This window comes from Genypterus blacodes, unplaced genomic scaffold (genome assembly GCF_046128005.1).
Source record: "Genypterus blacodes isolate CSIRO-AG114 ecotype Tasmania unplaced genomic scaffold, CSIRO-AGI_Gbla_v1 ptg000131l_1, whole genome shotgun sequence".
In the NCBI taxonomy this organism is placed as follows: Eukaryota; Metazoa; Chordata; class Actinopteri; order Ophidiiformes; family Ophidiidae; genus Genypterus; species Genypterus blacodes.
In genome coordinates, this window is record NW_027466933.1 from 2026995 (window position 1) to 2046588 (window position 19594).

The 19594-nt window shown below is 46.1% G+C and overlaps 1 protein-coding gene across 1 annotated transcript in view; it reads right to left on the reverse strand.

Moving 5' to 3' along the window:
- Positions 1-19594, reverse strand: part of lamb2 (laminin, beta 2 (laminin S)) — a 29200-nt gene that overhangs the window by 2643 nt on the left and 6963 nt on the right. The window contains exons 3-28 of the mRNA XM_076163442.1: positions 16506-16675; positions 16233-16368; positions 13005-13078; positions 12709-12897; positions 12513-12576; positions 9360-9559; positions 9087-9207; positions 8745-8933; positions 8445-8624; positions 8214-8326; positions 7534-7613; positions 6987-7122; positions 6729-6887; positions 6342-6469; positions 6125-6257; positions 5840-6032; positions 5322-5465; positions 4717-4948; positions 4468-4631; positions 2276-2500; positions 1741-1958; positions 1523-1619; positions 1147-1328; positions 724-914; positions 461-645; positions 5-246 (exon numbers count right to left, since the gene is read on the reverse strand). Coding sequence (XP_076019557.1) covers positions 5-246; positions 461-645; positions 724-914; positions 1147-1328; positions 1523-1619; positions 1741-1958; positions 2276-2500; positions 4468-4631; positions 4717-4948; positions 5322-5465; positions 5840-6032; positions 6125-6257; positions 6342-6469; positions 6729-6887; positions 6987-7122; positions 7534-7613; positions 8214-8326; positions 8445-8624; positions 8745-8933; positions 9087-9207; positions 9360-9559; positions 12513-12576; positions 12709-12897; positions 13005-13078; positions 16233-16368; positions 16506-16675 — 4145 coding nt within the window. The remainder of the gene's footprint in view (positions 1-4; positions 247-460; positions 646-723; positions 915-1146; positions 1329-1522; positions 1620-1740; positions 1959-2275; positions 2501-4467; positions 4632-4716; positions 4949-5321; positions 5466-5839; positions 6033-6124; positions 6258-6341; positions 6470-6728; positions 6888-6986; positions 7123-7533; positions 7614-8213; positions 8327-8444; positions 8625-8744; positions 8934-9086; positions 9208-9359; positions 9560-12512; positions 12577-12708; positions 12898-13004; positions 13079-16232; positions 16369-16505; positions 16676-19594) is intronic.

A 19594-nucleotide genomic window follows, 5' to 3' on the forward strand; every position in this document is an offset into this window, starting at 1 on the left:
AAACCATCTCATTGATCTTCCTCATATCCAGGCCTTGTGCTCTGGTGTTGAGTTCTCCCAGGGCACGCTTGTTGGCAGCGTTTTTGCGGTTGAAGTCATCCTTCTTGGCAATAATGAGGCGCTCAGTGCGTCGGCGAGTGTCTGCCGATTGGCTGACTGTACTGGGCCTGGTGGTTGTTGACTGATTAGCTCGCAACTCTGCATCGCGAGACTTGTTGTAGGAGGTCCGGATGCTATCGTATGCACCTAGAGAAAAGAGAGGAGGAAATGTAAAGATTCACTCACTGTTTTGAGGTGAAGTGGAAGTGACCAGAAGTCTGGGACAGGAGAATCAGGGATAAAATAGCCAGAATCTGAAGTTTAACTGTACTGAGCCTTGGAGGAGGATGTTAAGCAAGTTGGATTGGATAGAATGACTAATTAAGTTGCTTGGACTCCATCTTATCTCTTTGTTTCTCACCTAGGAAGTTGGAGTTCTTTAGGATGTCCAGTTGCCGGTGCAGCTGCTCTGAGGTGAGGTTTAGTTCTTTGGCCTCCCTCTCCAGGGCACTCAGCTCCTTGCTTGCCTCAGAGTTGCTGTCCTGGACAACAGTTAGGTCTCCTTCCAGACGGTTCAGGGTGTCGGTGGTCTCGCCAATCTCTGCTCTGCAGGGCAAGATGAGCAGTTTTTGGTTAGTAAATTGCTCAAAGTAATTTGTACATATGTGTTGTGTTGTTCTCTACCTAAGTTCTTCAATAAGCTCCATCAGTGTGGCAACAGCTGCAGCAGTGGCATTGCGGGCATTGACGATGCCCTGAGCCTGTGCCAGCTTCTCCTCAAGGTCTTTGAAGGCCTTCTCATAAGCCCCAGTGAGCCCTGTGGTCTGAATCTCATGAGCCCGCTCTGCAAGAACCTTGGTACGCACTGCTAGGTCCTGGTAAGGAGACAAATAGAACTCACCGTCAACATGGAAAATCAATGTATTGACTCTTTTGGTTGTACAAAATATTGCAACTGCACACATTTCTGATTTAGTATCTATAGATAATGTAAATTTAAATTCTGTACACCCTCTCTAAAAACGTTTTTATGAATTACCCCTATTGAGTAAAAGAATCCAAATCCTTGAATCCTTGATCAAAGATTGACATCATATGCAACTGTACCTGCACAATACGATCCCAGTCTCCAAAGCACTGGTGACAGGGCTGGCAGTTGGGGAAAAGGCCCGAGAAGCCCCTGGCACACTGATCACAGCGGACTCCCGACACCCCCTGCTGGCAGACACAGTGGCCAGTCAGCCGGTTGCACTGAGACGTCTCAATGCCGCGCCAATCACAGTCACAGGCTGGAAGGTAAAAAGGGTAGAGAGAGGCAGAGCGTTGTTTGTATCAGGGAAAGTACATTTATTCACACATCTGGTCACCTCTCATATTCCCATAACAAGAGTTGGGTACTTTTGCAGTCTGCGTGGCATACAGTGATTGTTCCCAGAAGCAGCATTAAGTAGCCTAAAGTTACTAAGGTATTTATGTTCCGAACCTCTGCATTGAGTTCTGGGATCCCCCCAGTAGTTTTCCTGACAGTCTGTACACGTTTTCCCTCCAAAGCCATCACGACACTGACACTGGCCAGTAAACTGTGGGGAAGACAGGAAGAAAGGAATTGCCAATCTGGATAATCAGACCTATGACACACACAAACATATTTACATTATGTGACAAATGATCATTCCAATGCAATTTGATCGAGTCCCCCACCTCGTTACATGACGAAGTAACAGAATTATTGGGATCGCAGCCGCAAGTATCGCAGCCTCTTCCGCCGGCCAGGTTCCAGTGATTGGGGGCACAGTGGTGACACGTGAGGCCAATGACATTAGGTAGACACTGGCACTGCCCTGTAGAACGCTGGCACACACACTCCTCACGCTCTATACACTGGCTGTTTTCCGTACCCAGGAAGTTACATGTGCACTCTGAAGAAGAAATAGGTGTAGGAAGTAAGTCACAGTTATTCCAAGGTCAAAGACTCCACATAGGGTTCAAACAGAGTCTGATCAATGGATTGCCATGACTGTTCCATGACCTCCAAACCTAAACTTCCATTGTGTCGTTTGGAAACGTTTCTACGTGTTGAAAAATTAAATGTGGCTCTGAGACCATTTTTGAATCATACAGATAACAGAACTTTAATGATTCACACATTATGGTTTGATTTGTGATTTTCAGCATTTACATTAAAATTTGGAAAATAAGAATTTTAGATTTTAGTTTCAACTAGGACGTTACTTACTCCTGCAGTTGCGTCGGGAAGCATCACCGTGGTAGCCGCTCTTGCAGATGCCACAGTTGGGACCCTCTGTGTTGTAGAGACATTTCTTGCACTGTCCAGTATGCCTGTTGCAGGCGTCCATGTCTGACATGTCAATGTTGTTATTGCACTGGCACGGCTGGCAGCGCCCGCCTGGCTGAGCGGGGTTGCCATAATAGCCCGGGGCACATTCCTCACATCGGGCGCCTACGTTGGGAAACAAAAAACAGAAAACAAAATTGAGAATTAGACTTGGATGGATTGGGAGAGTGTGAAGTGAAGTGCTCCATGAATTAACCAAGTTGTTTTCAGGAATCCTAACCGCATAACAGCAGCAGAGTCAACCTGGTTTGTCACAATAATGAAGACCCATCTCAGGTATCATCAATCACTACACGACCCTTATCATAGAGCCAAATCCTTTCAAGTCCTGAACTGGAAAGGATCAATTTTCTATTGGACATCTCCCCTGAGTAACATACTCGTCTAGGACTTGGTTATACTCATCTCTGTGAAGCATCACTTAACATTAAAATGTTACTTGAAATACAGTTACTGTATGTTATTTCTATTCTTAGTCAGTGTTCAGTGTTCAGTGTGTTGGTTAACAAGCCATTATTAGTTAAGCTTTCACACCCTTCATCAGTGTATTATATGCTACTTAACTTAACTACTTAACCAAGTATGCAGTATATACAGTAGCTTTAGTTCATGTTATGCTATGTGTATGGTACTGTATATATACCATACAAGGTCAAGTGTAGTACTGAGGCCCTTTGCCAGCCAACCATTCCATTTGGTTGTGAGGCGTGTCTTGTCACAGTTGTCACTCTTTTTTGGACTGATTAAGTTGGACTCAAAGGAAGAAATACTTGGAATACTTGAGCACAGCTAAGTCCTGCTGGAATGAGGTGATAGGGGGGGAAAGGGTGGAGAGAGAGAAAGGAGAAAAGGAGGTATTACAAGGTTGGGAGGGCAAAAGGAGCAAGAGAGAGGCCAAAGTAGAAGCAGAGGGGAATAGAAGGAAGGGCGAATGTAGGGTAGATAATAAATGTAGTCAACTAGCCTAAAGCAGTGTCTCTCTATCAGATTGTTGCAGCTTGGCACTTATCTGTCCACACCCTTACTCTCTATGTCTTCTTTTATTTTTCACATTAAAGTTTGACAGGGCCTGTTAAAGAACCAGTAGGCTTCAGCTTCAGCTTTGCTCCAAGTGTGACATCAATGTTCTTATACCAGCTGTAATATTATACTAAAGCTCTATCTACAGTAAAATCTACTACACACAGGAGAGGGAACCTGACTCAAACTCAGAATCAACCAACACCTGTAGACAAACGTGTGTTTTGAGTATTAAACAACACGGTCAGCCAAGTATGTGAGGTTAGGATGTGCAGTATGAGACACAAATGATTCTGAGTCAGGTCCTTGAATGGGGAACATTTGAACAGACCTGGTTCGAGTTGGCTTTGGATATTACTAAACAAAACTTTAAAAAAAAAATTTTAGGTCTCAATGGGTATTGAGTTCAGCAGCAGAAAAGAATTTGATGCCAAACATTATTCTTTTGAGCCAGGTCTCTACAGGCAGGGGCGCTCTGTGGCACAGCAGCATTGATGGAATGCTGGAGTCATGCACGGGTAGGACTGGTGAAGTGGGTGGGTAGAATGGGGGAAGGGTGGAGGAGTGGGTGGAGCCATGGGGGTCATCATCATCATTACTCACGCTTAAAAATGGTTGCCCCGGAGCGTTTAACAATCCCTGTGCCAGTTATACAGTGGAGGAGGAAATGAAAGAGGTTACCATTCACCAGCAACCCACTCCAAACATGAATCATACCTCTTTTGAAATAAATTATACTGTACAGAACATTTCTCAAAGGTAGAACTGCACTCGGTAATACCAAAGGTTGGATTCAATCTGAGAAGTTTTCAATACGAAAGTTGCAATAACATTTCCTGAACATATTCATGCCTCGAGGGGCCAAACCAAACCAAATGTGCTTGTTCCCTTTGCCACCCGAGCACCAAACTTTCATTTATGAAAGTAATGATTGCTTGCTTCTTGCTCTCACTAAAAAAGGAGGGGACAGAGGGGAAACATAGGAGAAAAGCAGGGACTGAGGAAGAGGAAGAGAAAACGAGGAAAGAGTAAATCCATCACATGAACATTACCTGTGTAACCCTGGTTACAGTTGCAGACAATCTGTCCGTTACGATTGTCTTGGTAGCAAGATGCCGCAAAGTGGCGTCCACTGCTGGGCCCTTCTGGGCAGGGACATGGCCGACACTGACCGCTGGAGCCCAAGACTGGGTTACCATAGTAACCATTGGCACACCTACACATTCAACAAAGATGTTACCTCAAGTGGTCAATAGACAGCGTCCACTTAAAATGGGTAATAAACAATGACAGCGGCCAACCTGTCACACTTCTCTCCTCCAGTGTTGTCCCTGCAGTTAACACAGGCTCCTGTCCTCTGGTCGCACTCCTCAGTGTGTCCGTTACACTGGCAGGGTCGGCAATTGGGGAAGCCCCAGTATCCCGACTGGCACCTGTCACACTGCTGACCAAACGCACCCGGGCGGCACTGACACTGACCGGTAAACTTATCACAAAGCCGAGTTACAGAACCCTCCAAGCTGCAACCGCAGGCTGTAAGGACATGGAAGACGATAGAGGACAGGGTCGAGATCATTGGGAGACATTTAAGGAGGAAGACAATCAAAGACAGAGTCAGAGAGGGAACATAATGAAATTTAGAAAGAGGGACATGAATGTGAGTGCACTGAGAGACAGTAGAGGGCGCCAGCAGCATAACGTACAGTCTAACTAATCCACTGAACAGCATAAGAACAACAAAAATGAAATTAAGCCTTGTAGGGAAAACTGAAATTTAGTTTAAAGCATCAGAACAAAAACAGTGGATATAATGGATATAAAGTCCCATCAAAGCAGGATAATGAAAGTATGAACCTCGGTGCAAACGCAGTTCCATTTGAGTGTTCGTCTCTGTTTTTCATCTCACCTATGCAGCCTGAGGGTCCAAAGCCGTACATTCCTGTAGCACACTGCTCACAGCGTCGACCAATCACATTGGGCCTGCAGCGACACTGACCTCCACGGACATCACACACTGAGCTGACGGAACCCTGGGGGTCGCAGATACAAGCTGGAGGAGGAGAAGAAACATAAACATCAACACAATGTAACCTCAAGTATGACAGCACCATTGTACTGAAAACTACAATAGTCATCCAAAAGTTAAGTGGGCTTTGACTGGAGAAGTAAATGATGAAGCACTGAATGTAACACTCAGTTACTCACTTTAATACTTAAGTTCCAAAACTATTCTGTGGGCTAAAATGTCTCACAAAATTGCAGATGCCAAAATGAAATATTTTCTTTTCTCCTGCTCCCTTCCATAGGGAGGTCAGAGGTCAAACTCAGGGTCATGTCACCCTGCAATCCACCACATTCTAAACATCCTAAGGACCTTCCAAAAGGCGGAGGACACTCAAACATAGTTTAGGCTATAGCACTCACGCAGAGCCCCGTCGTTAATGATGGCCGACATGCTGGTGATCAGCTTGGCACAGGTGTCACTCATCAGAGCGCGGGTCACACTCTTAGCCCCCTCGTGGCAGCGGTACCGCTCATAAGTCTGTTTCCTGGTGTTGGAGGCAGAATCGCCTGCATTGTACATCTCCAGGGACGAGTGGCGTGGCATCAAAGCAATCTGGACAAAAAGGAGAGGAGATGTTTGAACACAGTGTACGACTGTAGACAGGTGTTGTATTACATAGTGTGGAGAACAAAATCTCTTCTCACAGAGTCAACAAGGAGGACAGCGTTGGCGGCACCATTCAGGATGTAGTTGGCATCTTGATATCGAGTGAACTCAAAGCGGAGGGTGTAGGACACGCCTTTCTCCAGACACACGGGCTGAGGTGGGACCATAAACCTGGAGCAGACAACATGAACACTATTTCAGCTTTGAAGTGTGTTGTGGGCGTGTGTGTGTATATGCATGTGTGTGTATATAGACCTGGCCCCGGCAGGCAGGGAGACAGTGAGTCTGTCGTCAGCTGGAATGGTGTTTCCACAGGGGCTGCTGGTAGGAATCTGCCCGGGGCGGATCAATGTTACTCTCACCTCCTCCCAGTCTCGGGGCATCTAGGCGGACATGAAAGTGAGTTTTATATGCACTTTATATTAAAGGTTGTAAAGAATATAACACCATCATGGCTACGTGGAAGATAGAAACTGAAACTTAGGCCGCAGAGAAGAGAAAGCGCTTCAGTACATTCTAACCATTCTGCTTTAAATTCCATCATTTAGGATTAAAATATCATTCTGAGGTCAAATAACACTCCCATGACTTTGATTTCCTGTCAAACACGGATACAACAGAGTGAGCTTCAAACATACAGACCTGTGACTCAAAGCGGATAAGCAGGTCATATTCCATCGAGTAAGGGACGTTACTGATGTGGAACTCCAAGGTTCCCCCCTCAGGTACGCGTGCGAAGCCAAGGCCCGTCCAGGTGGCAGGGCGACCCGGCTGGTGCTCCCTGGTCTCCACTGTACAACCCTGAGAATATACAGCATAGATGTGCTTTCATTACATGCGTACCTTCCATATTTGAGTCAAACGTGTACATATCTTACTCCATCTTGCGGGTGCTCTCACCTGTCCCATCTTGGCCAGCTCAGCCTCGTATAGGAAATGATCCAGAGCCATGAAGAAATAGCCAGACTCCACCTGTGCACACTGACGTCCTGTCATGTGACTGTGACAGCGACACTGGCCGGTCTCCACGGAGCACCTACAGAAAAATGAATGAAAAAATACTTCAGTTATTACTCTGCTAACATGTGACACTGACATATCGCCCAGCTGGAGATGCTGAGCGCTTTGAAAGCACTACTTCTCAAAATGGAGATGAGGACATCTCTGCAGATAAGTGACACAACTGAAATTTAATTATTGTGGCACTTTATTCAAAAATTCATTTCAAAGCTCTCTTAGAAAACAACATTCTCCAGTAGTGCAACTAGGACGCCAAGAACACTGGACGTCTTCAATCTTAGTGTGGGTGTGTAAGCCAGCCTCAAAAGGAAATAATACAGCTTTGAAATATTGTGTTTAACACACACATAGACTCTCTTTAAAGGGGCTTGTATGCTCCATATTGTCATTTCATGTATAATGTGACTAAGACTAAACCGTGACTCACTGGTTGTCCAGAGCCCCTCCAACATCACACTCACAGCCTCTGCAGCCGTGCAGGTCGTTGCTCAGGGCCCAGTGTTCAGGCTGTAGAGAGAGAGAGAGAGAGAGAGAGAGAGAGAGAGAGAGAGAGAGAGAGAGAGAGAGAGAGAGAGAGAGAGAGAGAGACAGAGACAGAGACAGAGACAGAGACAGAGACAGAGACAGAGGCAACCACCAAGAAGATAGACAGTTAGCCCCAGACAGACATGATGTATCAGTTTTCATGTTATTAGACATGAGGGGGAACTTCCACTCAAGGAGACTTTTTGTACCAACAAAATTGAATTTGAGCATTAGGGAAAGTTTCATTTTCTTTTTCTTTTTGACACCTCATTGTTGTAAAAAGGGGACTTCACAAAGCTTATCTAATGTCAGGATCCACTTTGAGACCTGGTCCTGGCCTGACCATTTTAGGCCTGCTGTCACCCACACCAACCACACACACACACATACAACCAAAACACCCTGTGCTAAATTTAGACACAGAGCTCAGGCAGGAGCTCCCATTCCTGGGCACTATTCCTGGCTAAGGTTAAATTATAACAGGAAGCTGACCACAATGTGACTTCCCTGGGTTGCTTGGTAGGTTAAGAGAGGGAATAATAACAGAGAGGGAGTTCTTCATGGGATTTGTGTTTGCCTTACCAGACACTGATCACAACTGCGGCCGGTGACGAGGCGCTTACAGAAGCAGTCTCCGCTGACTGGGTCGCACTGAGAGTTCCCTGACACCGTCCCTCTGCGGTCACATCGACATGCTGGGGGAGGGGCAGCAGGGACAGAGAAGGCAAAGTTCATGAGGTCAGATTGATGCAGTTATCACTATCACATTCTGATGATTTGGTGTGCGGTTAGTGTGTTGGTGTCTGCGCTCACGTTGGCAGCCTTGAGGGTCGTCGGCGCTCAGGCCGAAGGTACCGGCCTTGCACTTGTCACAGCGCGGCCCTTCCACGTTGGCCTTGCAGCGGCACTGGCCCGCCACCGTGCCGAGGAACGTGTCGCTGTGGATGTCGCACGTCCCTCCATTCTCTGAACCATCCGGGTCGCAATCACAAGCTGGGGGAGTGAGAGAGGAAAAGTGTTTTGATGCACATGAACAGGACATGAACACGGAAATGCAATTGACTGAAACGTACAACAAAACACATAAACACACACAGACACGCACACACTCACGTATGCAGACCCGTGGGTCCCTGATATCCTTGGTGGGATCCTTGTAGTAGAAAGGTTTGCACAGCTCACAGTTGCGTCCCATGGTGTTGTGCTGACAGTCGTCACACACTCCTCCACTTACGTTGCCCATGGCCAAATACACCGCCATGTCAAAGTGGCACACGTTGGAGTGGCTGTTACACTTACACTCTGGAGATAGTGAGAGTCAACATTTTACTTTCCATCGCTCCATGAAGTACAATGATTGATCTATTACACTGGTATTTATTGGGAAGTACTTTCAGCAGCAATACTGTGATGTTTTGCATTCTGATTGTCCCGCACTTCCTGCTCTGTACTCACGCTTGCAGGCGTTTGTGTTGCGTCCCTCTGCTGGTCTCCAGGGCAGGTCGTTGTGGAAGTTGTCACACTGCTCACAGTTCAAACCCTTGGTATGGTGGTTACACACACACCTGCCATGAACCTGGACAGACAGAAGGGAGGTGTACGGTCTAATTAGAGGGACGTGCAGCTGCGTGGCACTGACAGAGAGATCTCCCTGTATGTTTGATCACGATCACAGCAGCCACTTCATGTTAGAGTCAGTTGGTAAATGTTTTAAGTGTCATCGCCCACCATTCCTTCAATGTCCCTGATCCCGTCGATGGGGGCGCACTCGGAGGCGTGGCCGTAGCAAAAGCAGTTTCCACGTATGACGAGCTCGTACATGGCGTAGTAATACTTCTCTTTGATTTCAGCTCTGGTGTCCAGCAGGTTGTCTCCCAGTGTGTGGAGCTTAGTGAAGTTCACTCTCAAGTTAGTGATCTTTAGCTGGTCTGAAGGGAAACAAGAAGGATAAAGGGTCGGAATAAGAGAGGTGATGATGATGGAGGAGGATACAAAAGCCTCATAGGAACAAACAGAAAGAGACTTGACTGTTACAGATAACCACCCTTTCCAAACACACAAACACACACGGGCTCACACACATGCATACACAAAAGTACAAAAGCTCCTTTGCTCCAAAAGAGGAATTCTGTGCTAATGGAGCATGACACAGCACGTGTGTGTGTGTGTGTGTGTGTGTGTGTGTATGTGTGTGTGTGTGTGTGTGTGTGTGTGTATGTGTGTGTATGTGTGTGTGTGTGTGTGTGTGTGTATGGCAGGGCATTATGGATGACCATGAGCAGCTCTCGGGTGGTCTGAGGCAGTGGTTCTCAAACTGAGGCACCCATGTTACTTGAAGCCCCTCCCCCCTATTGACTTGGGATTTCTACATAGAATCATGAGAATCAAAACTATTCCATCATGTGGAAACTCTGTTATTGTGGCAAAGTAATTACATGATTACATCTTCATGTACAGGCCTCGTGCAGAGTTCAGTTGGTGCAGTGCCAGATTTTCCAATAGAGGACTCTTGCTTCTAGTCTCCAGTCTGGCTTGTTATTAATATTATTTCGGTCTTAAAAACATAAAAATATAGAAGTCACTGCATGTCACAATGCATTATTGATCAGCAGGGGTGACGAGTCTACAAACATCTGGGATAAAGCAGCATTTGAACTCGTGATATCTGGGTTACCAAACTTTCTTTCTACCAGCTGAGCAAACAGAGTCTCAAATCAGTGAGTGGTTTCTCAATTTTGAAAGAGGAATGTTCTGTAAGAATCAACCAAGGCAAAGAAAAACGGCCTAAAGATACTGAGTGATGAGTCACTTTTAAAGTGAATTCCAGTCAAATCCATCGGCTTAATTTATTAGTGTGCGTCTCAGCTCCATCTTTCTACTGAGAAAAGATGAAAAACAGATGCAGGACACAATCTAGATGTAATTCCCTGCTGAGGATGATGTGGAAAATGATGGTCAGTTATGGAATGTGGGGTTGAAGCAGATCTGGCCGCATCCTATCGCTTTATCCAAACGATTTAGAGGGAGTTCACATAGGGGAGGGACGATAACCTTCTTTTAGCCCGTCAAGACCTGAACAATCTGTTCACTCTGCTTCCTCGTTAACGGCCGTGACATCCTTCGCTGTTACACTCCAGCTGTTCAGTACAGCTGTTCACTCCTAGTTATCAACACGTACGCACACACACACTTCTGACACCGGGGTGCAAAGTTAACAGTAGAAGACAGAAGAAGTATTTGGAACTAATTATCATCATACATGTGTCATTTAGCATTTAGCAGACAGAGGTACACTGAGTAAATCTCTGGATTAGTGGTTCTTCGTGTTTTTGAACCAACCTGTGACTGATTTGCTACCATAATCAAATTTCTAGAGGGGGTTTCAAGTTCCACCAATTAATTGTACTTAGACAAACTATTTCTTTATGGCTTTATAAGTATTAGGTATCTATAATGTGAAGTGAATGAGCAGCATGAGCAACATAAACATGAAGACATCATAATACAGCTGCAGAGAGTATAAAGCACAAAATGTCCCAATTTATCTCAGCGCTGCTGTTTTGGCTGTTGTGGTCGATCAGCATTTCAAAAGCAGCCACCAAATCTCCAGCATGTTAAACCCTAAGGCATTTGCACTTAAAGTGGAATCTTGACTTTATTCTGAGGTCTGACCCCACCCCACTCTAACAGACACAAGCTAATGCGTCCAGCTTCACAACACTAACGCTGTCGGTCTTTGCGGACGCTTTAAGAGAAGACTGGCCAACAGTCTGTAAACTCAGGCAGCAGCTCACAGCAGGGGGGCAACAGCAGCTTCCAGCAGGCTTTAGTGCATTTCTATCAGATAGACTGAAGTGAGGATGGAGCCACAACTAAAATGCTGACTAACTCAGATCATTTTGACTTTCCATTCAGTAATACAAGGAAAGAAACAACGAAATCCATGTTTATTATCATAATTCACCACCTAACAGTCTTGTAAAGCTGATGGAGACCTGTAAACCTTGGACTGTATACCTTGGACAGGTCACATGTCCATCACAGGACCAGAATGCAGGGAGACAGAGAAACTTATTCACACTCACAGGGACACACACAGAAAAGGCCTGAGTTAGATTTGAACGACTCTCCTGCCCCAGTTCAATGGATGTTTTACCACAAGTCACTTCTTCCCATTTTGTTTCATAGCAATGAGGGTGAAGAAGAGGAGACATCCCAGGAGGAGGATTGTCTCGAGGCACAAACTCTCTCTGGGTGAGCATTTAAGGCCAATGAAACCATAAATGTGACACAAAAATGAAAAAAGGCCCCAAGAAGAACTGCTTAGAACCCCGACACAAAGACAGTAATAAATACGGCTCGCCCTGCTATGACAGCATCTTTATGTGACTCGGCTATATCCAGGCACAAGGCGACCTCTGCTGCTGCGTCGTGAACTGAGCTCCCATTTCTGGTAAAAGCTCTCATGGCCTGCCAGTCTAAACACTAGGGCCTGGACAGTGGAGCTGTGTGGGAGACAAACAGCTGCTTTTCACATCCGTCCCTGTCTTCCACACAGCAGGGCCATGTTTCACACCCCAGAGACAAAGGCTGCCATAGTCTGTCACAGCTGGAGGGAATGAGCCTACTGTGTCCGTTAGAAGGTGATTTATAGAGACCAATGGGAATCCCCCTGACTGAAAGGCGGAACAGGCCTGGCTGGGGTTTGATATTTGTCTTTGCAGCACAGTGGATACCCAGATAATCAGAATAAGATATCACGTTGGTATATTGTGACCTTTGCATCTTGCAGGGAGGGTGTCAACATGTAGAGCCGTAAATCATCCTGCTGTGTTTAGGTGTGTGTGTGTGTGTGTGTGTGTGTGTGTGCATGAGACGTACTCTGGATGTTGGGGCTGTATGGGTCCTCAATACTAATGGCTGGATCCAACACTCTGTAGATCGCCTGAGTAAAGACACACACACACACAGACACACACCGATCGATTGAGTGGTGATATCAAAAATACTGATTAAAACAGATGAATTGAACGACTCCTCTTCAGTTTGGCTTATTGTCTCTCAGGTCATCACTCACCTCTCCCTCGGTGGAGGGCTCGATGTCGGAGTAGCGGGACTCGCAGATGACATCATCAACCTTACGCAAATGCCCCTGGGAGACTCCGGGGAAGGCAGAAGCACAGTCATAGCCGAAGTAGCGGTAGATCTGCCATGTGCGACCAAAATCAGCTGAGCGCTCGATCAGCATGGCTGCTGGACGGAAAGTCTGCGAGACAAGAATGATGACGATTTGGGCATGTGAGGAAGATCACTGTGTAGACATTAGAGACACCTTTACTGTGCCAGCAAGTGCAAAACGTTTTATAAACTCACCTTGAAGGTCATGATCAGATGAGTGAAATGAAACTCTGCTTCCAGGTCCAGCTGGATGAAGACCTCCGACTTTCCTACAGTGTGTGTGTGTGGGAGAGAGAGAGCGAGAAAGAGAGAGAGAGAGAGAGAGCTTGGGTCAATTCACACTAGGATTGTAGGCTTCTAATAATTCGTACACCACCACTTGCACTCTATTTTCATGTATGTCATCAAATTCCCTCATAAATTCACCAGAGTGTAACAGCAGCAGCAGTGAGTAAGTAAAGTAGCAGCCACGTGTTTGGCAGGAGAAATGGCTTCTTAATGGGAAAAGGCCTCATGTCTTGGCAGGAGAGAGGTAGAAAGCATGTTGAAAAGCCCACACACTTCCTGGATCCCTCACCATAACTTTGTGATTACTACAGCAAAAACCTTCAAATAGAGAATTGGGAAATTGGGCTGTTTCTCAATTCCTGATATTTTTCCAAGGACATGCAAAAATCATTCCATGTTCAGTTTATTAATGTACAGTGGAGCAGCAACTATTCAACTCAATGACCTCTGTCGTCTCTCTTCGTGTGTGTGTGTGTGTGTGTGCTGAGCTGTGGTTCACTTTATATATTTAAAGAATTTAACACTCAACTTGCAAGAGGAAGTGAAACTGTTGGTGATCAGACGTCCCACAGCAGATCAAAGCAAAAACCAAAACATTTCTTTCATCTACTCCAAGAAAAGCGAAGTGAAAGAAAAATATATTCCTGTCATCCATGCATCCTCCATAATCACTTCTTTCAATGTAGAACTCAACAGGGAACTTTTTCAAACCCACTCAAAGCTGCATAAATCTACACTGTCTCAGTCCAACTCATAGACTTTAAGTCCATTTATGTAACAAATCCCATCTTGTAATCAGAGTGAATGCATTTCCTCATTTGGCGAGTTTCCTCACACAATCCGCTCAGGCATCAAGTCAGCAGACAGAATTCTATCCCTACATTAATGAATTACTGTCCTGTTCTGAATTTTCACCATAATCACAGCACAGGCAGTAATTAGAGTATAGTGTGCAGATAAAGGTTCTACATAAATCAGGCAGCATTTCTTTCTGTTGTATCTCTTCTTCTCTCTCCCCCTCTCTCTCTCTCCGTTGCTCTGCAGATGCTTTGTTGCAGATGAGCCAGAGAGTCAAGGTGAGGGCAGAGCAGAGAGGACAGGTGCAGTGCAAACTCATAAATAAAACAAAACACTAAAAATAAAGCAGCCGCGACATCAAATCTAATCAGTAAGCAAAGTAGAGTGTACCCAAAGGCCCCAGGGTGATCATCTGTTCCCTACACAAATGACATGAGGAGCCTTTCAAGCACACGGCTTCTCATCACATTCAGTGAGTCTGGGCTCTCACAGAGCATGGGTGACTTTGGTGAGGAGTTTCTATGTCTGCTGATGTCTGTTTGTTCCCAAGAAATCCATGCATACACACAATCTCTCACAAGTCCGAAGCTGGACAACGGACAGGAAGGAAAAAGCAGGAAAACAAGAGGAAGGGTGTGACATGGCAAGAGCAGGGGGGGAAACAGAGGGAGATGGAGAGAGAGAGAGAGAGAGAGAGAGAGAGAGAGAGAGAGAGAGAGAGAGAGAGAGAGAGAGAGAGAGAGAGCCTGACTAACAGAACACAATTACTCATAAGCAGTTAAGACTACTCAAATATAATGTCAACAACTCACACACACACACACAACCAACAACAAACACACACCTGTTCCTGCACTCAGGGGTCTTGTTGCATGCTTGTTTGCATGCAGTCCTAGACGTTGACCTTTTTGCCATTGATGCATGCATTAACACACAACTAAACCTCTGTGCTCCAAATCCAATAGGCCTACTGTACACCCTGTCACCAACACCATGGAAATGCCAGTAAGATGCCATGGAAACACAACGGGAACCGGGACTAAAAATAGTCCTCAGACTTGCTGTCCCCCTTCTTCATCTTCTTCTTCCCTCTCCTCTTTCTCACTGTTCTATTCTGGGTCCGGTGATGCTGAACAGTGCTGTCACCCACAACACTCCATTTTGGTCATATGGCTCACAAACAGGGTTGAAATAAGCCTCACGAGTCTCCGTCTGTGTTTACAGTGAGTCATTGTGACAGGAGTGAGTGGAAACACAGCAGTTTATACTCCGACACTGTTTCTACCTTCATCCAAACAGTTCCCTCAACTTTCACTTGGATCCTCTTACTTGTTTGAGCTGTGATCCCCCTCTCCCTCTGCTGAAATGCCGCAGCAGTTCCTACTCTGTTATTAAGCCCGTTGAGTGTGTGTGAGTGTGTGTTTGTACTTTATAGTGCTCCTGATCTCCCAGATGGTTACTGCCTGTGGTTTTAATAACATTGGGGCATATTTTCTCTTTTTTTTAACATTTTCTTTCCAGTTGAATCCACTGTCCCCTCACACTGCACAGCCATCAATCCATTCCTCTCCCTTAAACACTAATAGCTCAACTAACATTAGCCCCATCATGCCTCTGAGTCTGAGGTCATACCACAGGTGGAGGCGGTTGCCAAGCAAAAATTAGCTCACAGTGTGAAACATCAGTGTATTTGTTACTGCAAATGCGTTTAGCTGAAGGCTCAATCAAACCTGCAGGTGACATTTTATATACAGGCTGTTCACACAGTATATGTGTTGCTCTTATGGTTGCCAAGCAATTATCTTTAAATAAAGACCTGACACGAACATGGAGTAGCGTGACGCACGTAGAACTTCAAATCAAAACACGGAAGGTCATGGCCACAGAGGATCTACAAAGCCTCTTCTCTTCATGCTGATTTGTTGTGATTATGAAAGAGAGGAGAATCCGGCCGTTTGAATTTGAACAAAAAGCTCCTGAAACTCATTTGCAGCTGTATTAAATATGATTTGGCTAGAGCAGGGTGGAGCCCAGACTGAGAGGCAATTCTGATTCTTGTTTTCGTTACAAAAATCTACGGGGTAAGCAGAATGCCATTCATTTAAGCTTCATAGATACTTGGAAAAGCATCCAATCGGAGTTAAGCAGAGGGAAAGGAATTAACTGCAATCTGCAATCAGCCACCAACTCATCTTCTAGGAATTTAATCAATCCTTCGTCTGACCTCAAATTTCCCCTGAATATGACAAAGCCGAATTCTTTAATATGAGCTGAAGTCTATCAAAGCTCTGTGGCTCGACTCTGCACACAGGAAATAGTGGTCAGTAAACATCTCACCATTCTCTGACTGCCACCAGGACTTCTTGCGGTGAGGTTTGAAGGTGGTGATCACGTTCTCGATGCGATGATTGATAGTGTTGTAGACGGGGTCATACGGCCGCCGAGAGTCACAGTAGAAACATTTCTTCTCATCCTGCAGCGGAACAAATCAGGGTCAGGGTCCAGGGTTAAATGGGAATCCACACGAGGGAATGATACACACACACACACACACACACACACACACACACACACACACACACACACACACACACACACACGCACGCTGACCTGCAGATGACTGACGATGCAATAGGACTCTTTCCTCCTCATGCCACATGTGGACGAGGCCTTCAGGTTCTTCTCTCGTCCGACCAGTAGGTCCCCTGTTGCTGGGTAACAGCTGCCATGGGCACAACCGTGGGCGTGGTCAGGCTCCTGGCCGGCAGCGGCAGCCAGGGCTGGAAGAGGAGAAACGGGAGGTTGACTACACAGGACAGGAAACAACATTGTAAAGTGGCACTGCTCCTGAATAGAGGACACACTCATTCATTTGTGCTTGCTAACAGTTTGACGATCATTAACTCTTTTTCTGTCCAGGACAAAAGTCCACGGTTAGAAATTTGGTAGAAAGTGTGTATCTTAACCAGGTCTTTGATTTATTTAGTTTCATATTTATTTATTATGTTGCTTTATCTCAGTGCTCTGCTCACCAAACTGTCTAACTTAGTTTCAGTTTACAGTCATGTCTGTACAGCTTAAATCGGGGACAGAGGGATTGCCATTGTGCTGACCGCCGGACCGCCGGACCGCCGGACCTCCAGCGATCAGACTGCTGCTGCTCAGTCGAGAGCCAATTCAGTGTTGAGAAAACATCCATCGGGAGGAGGATTAACTCTGTGCCATCCTGCTGGTTAACAGGCGGCCGACCTGACCAGAGGCCCCAGCTACGGGGCTACATTTGGAAGACTAAGCCCTCTTGGTCATACCGAGGTCAACCAAGACGAGCAATGGACGGATGTTGACCATAAAACATCCAAATCTACACCGCCACATTAAATTATAGCAAAGCCAAATGTATATAAAGTCTAAGTGTGTATTCTGCGTGTATATACTGTATATCATATTTTTGGCTGCGCTCTTTGACGTCAGTGACAGCCGAGGTTCTGCAGCACCCGAGCCTCGCTGTGACTGAGTAACTGAGTTATGTGGGAGTTAAAATAAACCTTCTATAAAACTTCATGACAACCAGCAGCCATCACATTCCAGGAGACATCTTTATGTGGATTTCTCCTCCTACATGCCTGTGCAGTGTGTCTGTGTTCATGTGTGTATGAGGGAGAGAGAGAGAGAGAGAGAGAGAGGGGGAGAGAATTTGTGTGTTGAGTTAATTTGTGTTCATCTTCAGTTTGGTGATGAGTATTTGTGAGTCTTTTCTATGATTGGGAGTCTCTACAGATGATATAACAGTAATATTTCCTAAATCCAGATGCTGCCAGGACTGAGGAGAGCTTTGTTGCTGTACCTGCCAGTGTCAGCCTGCCTGGTTACAGCAGACAGGGATGTTGCATTCAGGGACGTTGCATTCTCACTGTGACGCTGCTGTGAAGAGGCCAGCTGAATATTCCCATTGCTTGCTGGGAACAGTGCAGAGGAGGATTTCACATGGACACTAAACTGACACACACTCTGGAAACCTGTGTTTGCCTGGCATCCGCACAAGTCTCACGTCGGTGCCAGCCAAGTGAGCGTGCAGGCATCTAGACAACAAACACACACATGAGCTCAGGGAAACTCTCATAGGAGCAATCGCAGCGTTTCCTTCACGTTTCGCATCAGCATCAGTCAGCAGATAGTGATTGACTTAACAGACGATGATAAAACTGTCTGAAGCCGTTTCTTTATCTTTTATCTTCCCTGGCAGGGAGGGGAGGAGATTGTCAAGAAACACAAATAGAGAGAGGAAGAAGGTTCGACAACTTCAAAACCGTGAAAGAAGATGGAGGGAGAAAGACAAAGAAGTGCTGTGACGCTGTACAGAGCCTCTGCATAGACAGAGAGAGAGAAAACCCATCCAGACACAACTTGATATCCACTCGGGGAACTACTGGCACACACTCAAAGGTCTGTGTGTGTGTGTGTGTGTGTGTAGGGGTGGGGGACACGGCGGAGGGGAGATACAGACGTCTGATGTATCACATAATCACTAGGTTTCTTGTCATCTTTTATCTCCGTGTGTCTGCCTGTGTTTGTTTGTCTGCGAGCAGCGATCCAGGCTTCACATCTCTGCTTCTCATTAACACCCAGGGTGCAGCAGCAAAGGGGAAAGACGGCGGCAATCATCGTTTCTGTTCGTTACGTAAACAACCGCACTATTAAATCAGAGTTTTAATTTGGGTTTAACTTCATTTTAATCGTTACTGAGGCGAGTAATACGAGTGTAGTTTACAAAGAGGCTTCTGTAAACAGTGAGGCATGCTGAGCTAAATATAAACCTCACTACATCTCTGCCCGTTTGCCAAGAGAGAAGAGCCGACGTTCATTCAGAACCACGTCAAATAAACAGTCACGCCTAGAAATGATGCCTCGCTGTAAACGGTGAGCGTGAGGATTCGGTTCTTGTTAATATCAGGCTGAAGACAAACAGGCCTGACGTGAGCGCGTTCACGCGTCGCACAGCTCACAGGGATCAGGACGCCGTCTGATGCGAGGCAGGGAAGGAAGCAGAAGGGGCGGCGAGGGCGCAGAGGAGATAAATGAAAGGTGACGTCATCTGCCATTAGGTGGATGTTTGTATCCAAAGCGCCTTACAGTGCTGTGAGTGTATAGAGTCTGTTTTGAGGTAGCGGTAGGCGACAGGAAGTTGATTTAACTCATCCTGTCAGGTTTGAGCACAGGTGTGATAGAGTAACGATTCCATCCTCCTCTTCTTCTCTTTCTCTCTTCTCTCGCCATAAATGGAGAGGCAGGGAGGAATGCAGTCTGACAGCTGAGAGAGGAGAAAGGGATAGGGGGGGTCGGTGTAGGCAGCGGTGTGTGTGGGTGTGTGTATGTGTGTGTGTGTGTGTGTGTGTGTGTCTGTGCGTTGAGGCTGGGGTCTCATCTCACAAAGCACCGCTGTTCAACAAGCCATTAACCTGTAAGAGGAAGCTATGTACGGTAAGTCTTCATCGCAGTGCGCTGTTCAGCTTGCCTGGCCTCTGCACCCCCACACACACACACACACACACACACACACACACACACACACCGCACAGCCTTTTAGATCACAAACCTCCATTAACAACGAAGAACGCTTTCACCGTGTGTAAAGTGAACCTGTGAGATGCTTCTAAGCATTTTGCAAGATGGTAAACACAACAAAACCCGGAGCCAACAGG